This window comes from Henckelia pumila, chromosome 3 (genome assembly GCF_033568475.1).
Source record: "Henckelia pumila isolate YLH828 chromosome 3, ASM3356847v2, whole genome shotgun sequence".
Taxonomy (NCBI): Eukaryota; Viridiplantae; Streptophyta; class Magnoliopsida; order Lamiales; family Gesneriaceae; genus Henckelia; species Henckelia pumila.
In genome coordinates, this window is record NC_133122.1 from 29,888,171 (window position 1) to 29,897,690 (window position 9,520).

The window sequence follows — 9,520 nt, forward strand, 5'->3', positions numbered from 1 at the left end:
AGATCGAAAGGCTCCAATCGTTAGCCGGGTATATTCCGAACCCTTTTCTTCAACCTCTGAAAAAAATGCATCTGACATAGATTTAATTTTTATCTAATTGTTGCCGATTTTTTATTTCTGAAATGCTTCACGTGCAGGTTGAAGGGATGCAGATTTTGTTGGGGGTGGCCAACTAATTTTTTAAGTCATTTTAGTATAGAGTTGTGGTTAATTATTTTTTAAGGCTTGCTTTATAATTCTTTGTTCCGAATCAACATCCAATTGCTTCTTTCCAAGCAAGTTTCAAGTCGAGTTACACGAACTTCTAGCGCTGCGTGTTGAGAATCTCCAAAAATTAAGAAAAAATTTTATTCGGGATATAGCTTCCCGACCCGACGGGATCCCGAATGTTCGGGATCCTGAACATTCGAGTCCCGAAACTTTTCGGGTGCGGGATCGGGAAGGAAAAAAAATCCCAATTCTTGTCGGGACGGAATCGGGTAAGGGGGTTACGGGACGGGTCCCGACCCGATCCCACCCCTAATGCGAAGTGTGTTAGGAATGATAAATTGAATTTATGGGAGGGTCTGCTTAACTGTAAACCAGATGAGGGTTGTCCTTGGATAGTTTGTGGAGACTTTAATATCATTGCAGATCCGCTGGAGCATTCTTTGGGGATAGTTAATCGTCCCGCGGGTATGCATGATTTTTCTGAATTTATTGTGGAAGCTGGGTTGATTGATGCAGGCTATGTGGGCTCTAAATTCACTTGGACTAATAAGAGGGTATGGAAGCGGTTGGATAGAGTTCTGATGCCCGTCAGCTGGTCAGGAGTTTTTAATGATTTCAAGGTGGAACACCTTCATAGAGGTTCCTCAGATCATTGCCCGCTTCAGATATCATCTTCTTTTCTGCCTAACCCCGTCTCTTCATTCCGATTTCAGAATATGTGGATTCTTCACCCGGACTTTCTTCAGACTGTGAGATTGAATTGTCACCTTCCTTGCTCTGAAATGGGTCTTTCCGGGATGGTCATCAAGCTGAAACGCTTGAAACATCATTTGCAGTGGTGGAATAAAGATCTTAGGTAATGTTTTGGACAAAGTGCGAGTGTTAGACAATTTGGTTGCCGAAGCGGAAGAGTTGTTTGATAAGGCACCTTCAGACATTAACAGAGCTTCTCTGTCTTTAGCTCAGGCTAATCTGTCCCTTTGTTTATCGATGGAAGAGGCTTTTTGGAAACAAAAAGCAGCTTGCAAATGGGCGGCGGAAGGGGAAAGGAACACTAAATTACTCCATAATATGGTTAATAGAAGGAGATTGGGGAACAATATTTTTCGTATTTGGGAGAATGGCGCTGCTTTGGACAGTCCCGTGGATATTCAAGCTTCAGGCGTCTTTTTTTTTGAGAAACTCCTCACTGGTGATCCCAAGGTCCTAAACTTAGCAGACTTGCAACACATCCCCGCTCTGGTGACTGAGGAAGATAAAAATTTTCTGTTGAGAGAGATCAATGAAAAAGAGATTCTTGACTGTATTCAGTCCTTGAATGCAGATAGTGAGGCGGGCCCTGACAGTTATTCTGCAGGTTTCTTCAAACATTGTTGGACTATTATCAAATCCGATTTGTTAGCCGCTGTTCGAGAATTTATGATGGGTGCTTCCTTACCGAGATCGATCTCAACCACTACTATCATCCTTATTCCCAAGGTCCCGAATGCTCAGGCCTAGATAGATTTTAAACCTATTAGTATCTGTAATGTGTTGAACAAAATCATTACAAAACTTTTGGCTATTCATTTTAGGAACATCTTGCCAAGGATCATTTCTCAGGCTCAAAGTGGTTTTGTTGCTGGTCGGCTCATCTCAGAAAATATATCTTCATGGCTCAGAAACTGGTTAATAAGATCAATAATAAGGTGAGAGGGGGGAATACTATACTAAAGCTGGATATGGCTAAGGCATATGACAGAGTCAGATGAGACTTTTTAACTAAGGTGTTACAGGCTTTCGGATTCTCTCCTACAGTAGGTGATATGTTTCTTCGTTGCATTTCTAATTGTTGGTTTTCAGTCAGTATTAATGGATCGCTCTCGGGGTTTTTTCGTTCTCAACGAGGTCTGCGTCAAGGAGATCCGCTATCTCCTCTTTTGTTTTTCATTGCAGCGGATTATCTTTCTAGAGGGTTGGACAACCCTTTTAATAGATACCCTTTTATGAAATTCCACTCGGGAAGAGCTGGTAGTATATCGCATCTTTCTTATGCTGACGACATCATTATTTTCTCTAATGGAGCAAAAAGGAATATCAAACGTATGTGGAACTTTCTCCATCACTACGAGGAGTGCTCTGGTCAATTGATTAGCAATGCCAAAAGTGTGGTGATCTCCTCGAATCATTGTATCCCGACGATGAAGGAAAGAGTCTTAGCTATAACAGGTTTTGGAGAAGGATCCCTTTCTATCCGATGTCTAGGAGCACCTCTGTTTGTCGGTCCACGAAAATCAGTCTATTTTCATAATGTAATCGTCAGTGCTATAAAGAAACTTCAGGGTTGGAACGTTGGATCTCTGTCATTCGGGAGCAGATTATTATTATTGATCAAGAGTTTTCTCATTGCCGGTATATCTATTCCATGTGCTTCAGCCTCCGGGAACGGTAATCCATCGGTTTGAAATGCTTTGCGCAAAGTTCTTGTGGGGTTCGCATCAAAGTGCTCAAAAAATTCATTGGATAGCTTGGGATAGAATTTGCTTGCCTGTGGCAGAAGGGGGTCTGGGTATTAGGAGACTGAAAGATTCGATTACTGCCTTCTCTATCAAAGTGTGGTATCAATTTAGGACGACTGAATCTATCTGGAGTCGATACCTTCATGGAAAATATTGTCAGGAAGAATTTCCGTCAGTGGTTTGACTAAAACAGGCACTCACCCACTTGGAAGAGAATGCTGAGGATTCGAGCTTTAGCAAAATCAGGTATGGGTTCGAGAATTGGGGTGGGTGATAAGAGCTTTTGGTTCGACTCTTGGCTCCCTGAAGGACCACTTTCATCTCTGATCGATCCAACTAGTCCGACAACTAGGGCAGTCAGCTGGTTCATTATTGATGGCAAATGGAATGTAGATCGTCTAATGTTAGTGGTCCCTCTGGATATTCTAGGGAAAATTCTGAATGTGGGTATTATCCTTTTTTTCAAAGATCGGGCTGTCTGGAAGCACTCTCCCAATGGTTTGTTCTCTTCAAAATCAGCATGGGAGCTGATCCGTTTCAAAAAACCTCCCATTCATTGGTTTGGAGGAGCGTGGTCGAAACTTCTCAAAGCTTCTATTTCCTTCTTTTGTTGGCGCTGGTTTTATCATAGACTGCCAGTTGATGATGTTCTTCAATCAAGGGGTATTGCTTTGGCTTCTCTTTGCCACTGTTGCAAAAGCCAAGAAACATTTGATCATCTTTTCATATCTGGTCTGGTGGCGATGGTTGTTTGGACATATTATTCCAATATCTTTAGAGTTCAAGCTCTTTTATCATTTGTTAGTTGGAACATTAAGGCAGATTATAGAAGAAAGGGTCACGCCCAGGAAATTATGTCATTCCTTATTATTTGGTTCTTGTGGAAGACCATAAATGAATTTAGACATAAAGGAGTGGCTATCTCAGTAGCTCGCATTATTTGGAGTTTAAATGAGCATATCGTGCTTCTCTCGAAAGTAGGAGTCATCAGAGCTCAACATTGGAAATATCAGGAGAACGTGAATGATTCGTTGGGAATTAAGTATTCTTATGTTAGGAGAACAATTATTAAAGTGGTGAAATGGCTTCCTCCGCCGCAAGGCATGTACAAATTGAATACCGATGGATGCTCTAAAGAGGATGGTACCTCGGCTATCGGAGGCTGGTAGCGTTTAGTCGTGTCGCGCCCAAATTAACCCAACTTAGATTAACTAAATAAACATGTAGTAGCGAGAGTATGGATCATTTTCACGAGGAAAGTGAAATTTATTTGTGTGCTTAAAACTACTGAAAATAAATAAAAGGGGATTTGGGAAATTTAGAATTAACTACTATGCAAGAATTAAAATAAGAAAATCAATAACGAGACTTGGTATCGGTCGACTACACCCTTGAAATCATTCACTCGATCATCGATTCCCTAAAAATAATTAATTCACATCGAATATTCATCATTGGAAATCAAATTCCTGTTTCACCTTAATTTTAGTTAATTAGAAAATAACATTCTAAATTAACCCTTACCAATAAATTAACCCGATAACAGCAATCTAGATTTAAACTCACGGTAGCATTCAAATGAGTAAAACTAATAAAGTTAGACAACACAAGCACCAGCGGTTGTATTTAGCCTAGTCAGTTGTTGTTCCTACGAATTAATAAATTCAACAGCAGAAAATATCAAACGTAGTTGCTTCGCAAATTAGATGCTTCAAACAATTACGGATTTGAGTTCTAATTTAGCGGTAGATTGTACAAAATAATTATCAGGTGATCAATCTAATAATCAAACACACAATCATGAAATAAACCAGAACAACTCTTGATACTCGATAAAAATCAAACAATGAAAATCTGAATCTCACAAGATAAATAAATTCAAGGGTTCGTCTTCCTCAACCAAGAATAAAAATAAGAAGAATTAAAATCTAAGAATAAGAAAGATAAAACCTAGCCTCCAGAGCGTTCTTCGCGTTCCAAGCCGTCCAATCTCTCTTTTCAATCCATATCTCAAATTCGAGATATATCTTTTAATTAATGCTAGAGTCCTTAATAATAAAAATTCCTAAATTACAGATTTTTTCCCGAACAGCATGTCTCGCTCGATCGGCAAGATGTTGCGGATCGAGCGAGCAACTTTTCTCCTAGCGAGCAGCGATTTTGTAAAATTCATATTCGGAGATCTAGCCGTTGGATTGAGTTGAAATTTGGACAGCAGCTTCAAAATATCTTGAATTTCATTCTGAACAGTGGAGATTGGATTTGATGCTTTAGAAAATTAAAAATGATTTTTAGATCATTGCTGCTCCGTAATTTTTCTCTTGCGTAATAGCTTTTCCATCTTTTCCTCTCTTGTTGCGCATCTTCTTCTTTTGTTCTTTAATTTCTCTTTTTTTCCAGTAAAATACGACGTACTACACAATAAATCTGAGAGTATGTTATGCAGACACGATGCATGAAATACAAACTAAAACTTAATTAAAACAAATGAATGCATGCAAAACCGACAATAAAATGAAATGAAAATATGCAACACAAACACGCCTATCAAATACCCCCACACTTAATCCTTGCTCTCCCTCGAGCAAGTTATGCAAAAACAAAATGAAACAGAACAAATACATAAGCAAGAATGAGTATACACTTCATAGCCTCAGAAAAAACCACTTTCATCTAAAATAAGCTCATAGCTACTCTCAATCGTCAATGTTACACCTTCAGTCAAATGCGAACGTGTGCGTGTGTCATGTTACCCCAATTACATGTAACTTCAAAAGACAAGTTTCAAAACTGTTCGCCGACCTATAACAATTCAGTTTAAGTTTCACTTTTCAAGTGTCCATTCCTTCCAATGACCTCTATACATATTCACCTCTCTTGAGATAATGAATTACACACCTCCGGATTTTGCACCCGGTATTGCTTTAGCCCCAATAATTACCCGCTAACTTAGCTACAACTAAGACAGGATTAGAATTTCAATCCCCTCGTCTATAGCCCGGATGGAGCATCAACCCCATTTAATCCGCATACTTAGCCTTGAATTTAATCTTTTAGGATTAGGATTTCAATCCTTTCTAGGCCCGGATGGAGTTGTATAAAATTTATTATTATTTTTTTTAGGTGCGCCCAAGATCATAAGTGTCTTACTAGAGTCTCATCAAAATTCATAGAACACAATCAAAATCCACAACCCACCTATTGTCGTGCAATAGTCCAACAGACATCCACGATATCTAATACATTGCTACACTTCATCGGTTAAACATGTGTGCTTAAAATATTCAACAAACAACTTTCGGTTTCTCATATCCAATCAAGAGTAAAATTTTTTCAAAAATTCATAATTTTTTTAACTATCTCATCATAGGCTAGAAAGGCTAGAGATCATCCTTTACTTATGCACACAAAACACACATGAAACAATTTACGAACTATATGCAAATACGAAACAAAAAACAAATGCAAGACAAAATACCAAATACTGAATGCACCACTCCAACACTTATCTAAAGCATTGCCCTCAATGCTCTAGCACTAAAAACACAACACACAACAAAATAACAAAATGACAACGAGATGCAAAATTAAAACAGAACTCCCCTGGTTCAAGTGTTGGCGTTGTCGTCCTCTTTGGACTCAGGCTAAATAATGAGAGACTCATATTGACAATTGGTCTGCAGATGGGGCGGCTAGGTTCCTGAAAACAACGAAAATAAAACACAAGAACTAAATGAAAGAGAAAAACTAAATAAAAAAAAGAATATTGGGTTGCTTCCCAGCCAGCGCTTGATTTTCAGTCATCGGCTTGACTCTCAGAAGCACTCCTCAAATAGCGGCTGGCGCCCAAAATAAGTGTCATATGACACCACAAATGGGTCTTTGTTCCATGTGCCCTCAAGCTTGGAAAGATATAAACAGTTTAAGCTCGTCACCACAGCAACACTCCATAACGGCTGGTAAACATAGGAAGAGAACATCTCTGCGGGATCTCGGAAGCCAAAATCTTTAGAAACTGGTATTGATGGAAAGGAAGGATCTTGGGGATGTGTGTATGATAATACTATCGATGAGCTCATATCGATAGAATCTTGAACTCCGTCATCCTCAAACTCAAATGGCAACAAATTTCCATCATAAGCTATTTCTTCTATAACATCTTCTGGCTGAGGTCCAATAAGAAGAGAAGACTCAAACGCCTCTAAATCTTCAGCATGATTTGATTCGCACTCCCAATCCTGGTTCTCTGAGTCATCATCATCAAACCAAATCGGGTTGGTCACTGCTTGAGTATCTTGCTTCACTTCCTGTTCTTGGTGTTCATGAACGATTGATCTCTTGATATTCTCTATGTGCTCCACAAGGTCGCATCTAGACTTTTTTAGATCTTCTACAGTTTCCACAGTCGATGCCACAAGCTTGCTCATGATATCTTCCAGCGGATGTAAGATCAACTGCGAACAACTTCCCTCCTCCTTTTGAAGCTCGAATGGTTGGTCTGTAAAATCTGGGTATTGAGATTGCGAATACCAGTAATAGTCAAACTCGGCCATATCATCCAATAGGCGTCTCATGGTATCATCATCTCGGCAAAATATTTAAATATTGATTGTGAAAGCTCTATCAATTACCCATCTTCTTGTCACTGCATCCAAACCATCAAAAAAATATGTAAGAAGAGAATATTTAGAAAAATCATGATACCGGAAGATGGTTGCTAAATCATTGAATCTCTTCCATGCTGCGTAGAAAGGCTCTCCGTGTTGCTGGGTAAAACTTGTGAATACTTGTAGATTTGACATCTCAAAGTATTACACCATAAAAATCCTCCTTCGCCTATGCAAACTTCTTTCTATCTCTGGGTCGTATGTAATTCTTATTCTTCCGAAGATTCACCTGCATGCACGAACAAACCAGAGTAACACTAGGTGGAATAATAACAATAAAAAAACAAAAACACAAATAAATGAAACGCCTTTCCCCGGCAACGGCGCCAAAATTTGGTAGCGCTTAGTCGTGTCGCGCCCAAATTAACCCAACTCAGATTAACTAAATAAACATGTAGTAGCGAGAGTAGGTATCGTTCCCACGAGGAAAGTGAAATTTATTTGTGTGCTTAAAACTACTGAAAATAAATAAAAGGGGATTCGGGAATTTTAGAATTAACTATTATGCAAGAATTAAAATAAGAAAATCAATAAAATAACGAGACTTGGTATCGGTCGACTACACCCTTGAAATCATTCACTCGATCATCGATTCCCTAAAAATAATTAATTTACATTGAATATTCATCATTGGAAATCAAATTCCTGTTTCACCTTAATTTTAGTTAATTAGAAAACAACATTCTAAATTAACCTTTACCAATAAATTAACCCGATAACAGCAATCTAGATTTAAACTCACGGTAGCATTCAAATGAGTAAAACTAATGAAGCTAGACAACACAAGCACCAGCGGTTGTATTTAGCCTAGTCAGTTGTTGTTCCTACGAATTAATAAATTCAACAGCAGAAAATATCAAACGTAGTTGCTTCGTAAATTAGATGCTTCAAACAATTACGGATTTGAGTTCTAATTTAGCGGTATATTGTACAAAATAATTATCAGGTGATCAATCTAATAATCAAACACACAATCATGAAATAAACCAGAACAACTCTTGATACTCGATAAAAATCAAACAATGAAAATCTGAATCTCACAAGATAAATAAATTCAAGGGTTCGTCTTCCTCAACCAAGAATAAAAATAAGAAGAATTAAAATCTAAGAACAAGAAAGATAAAACCTAGCCTCCAGAGCGTTCTTCGCGTTCCAAGCCGTCCAATCTCTCTTTTCAATCCATATCTCACTCTAAAATTCGAGATATATCTTTTAATTAAGGCTAGAGTCCTTAATAATAAAAATTCCTAAATTACATATTTTTTCCCGAATAGCATGTCTCGCTCGATCGGCAAGATGTTGCAGATCGAGCGAGCAACTTTTACGAACCTACTGTTTTCATATTTTTTTGGCCGCTCGATCCGCAATATGTTGCGGATCGAGCGAGCAGCTTTTCTCCCAGCGAGCAGCGATTTTTAAAATTCATATCCGGAGATCCAGCCATCGGATTGAGCTGAAATTTGGACAGCAGCTTCAAAACATCTTGAATTTCATTCTGAACGGTGGAGATTGGATTTGAAGCTTTATAAAATTAAAAATGATTTTTAGATCATTGCTGCTCCGTAATTCTTCTCTTGCGCAATAGCTTTTCCATATTTTCCTCTCTTGTTGCGCATCTTCTTCTTTTGTTCTTTAATTTCTCTTTTTTCCAGTAAAATACGATGTACTACACAATAAATCCAGGAGTATGTTATGCAGACACGATGCATGAAATACAAACTAAAACTTAATTAAAACAAATGAATGCATGCAAAACCGACAATAAAATGAAATGAAAATATGCAACACGAACACGCCTATCAGAGGCATTATCAGAGATCATATGGGGTTTCCTGTTCGGGATTTTCATGAGAGGATCGAGCTGGGCTCCAACACCAGAGCGGAGATGCTAGCTATTCTTAGAGGACTCCTTCTCTGTAGAGAGAATAGCTTCTTTCCCCTATGGCTAGAAGTTGATTCTTTGGTTGCTCTTAATATTATCAATGCAGACTCCTCCTGCTTGATCATATCAAACACTTTGGATCAAATCCAAAACATCCTATCTAATTTCCATGTAATCAAGTCTCATGTTTACAGGGAAAAGCCAACGCCGCAGCGGACGAGCTTGCTGATATGGGAATACTTCTGGGCTCCGCCGTTCTATTT

At 38.6% G+C, this 9,520-nt stretch overlaps 1 protein-coding gene across 1 annotated transcript; it reads left to right on the forward strand.

The window, feature by feature from the left end:
• Positions 1-677: 677 nt before the first annotated feature.
• On the forward strand, positions 678-1,710 carry LOC140888361 (uncharacterized). The gene is made up of 2 exons (XM_073296039.1): positions 678-928; positions 1,047-1,710. The coding sequence occupies exons 1-2, from the start codon at positions 678-680 to the stop codon at positions 1,708-1,710; spliced, it is 915 nt and encodes a 304-aa protein (XP_073152140.1).
• Positions 1,711-9,520: the final 7,810 nt, after the last annotated feature.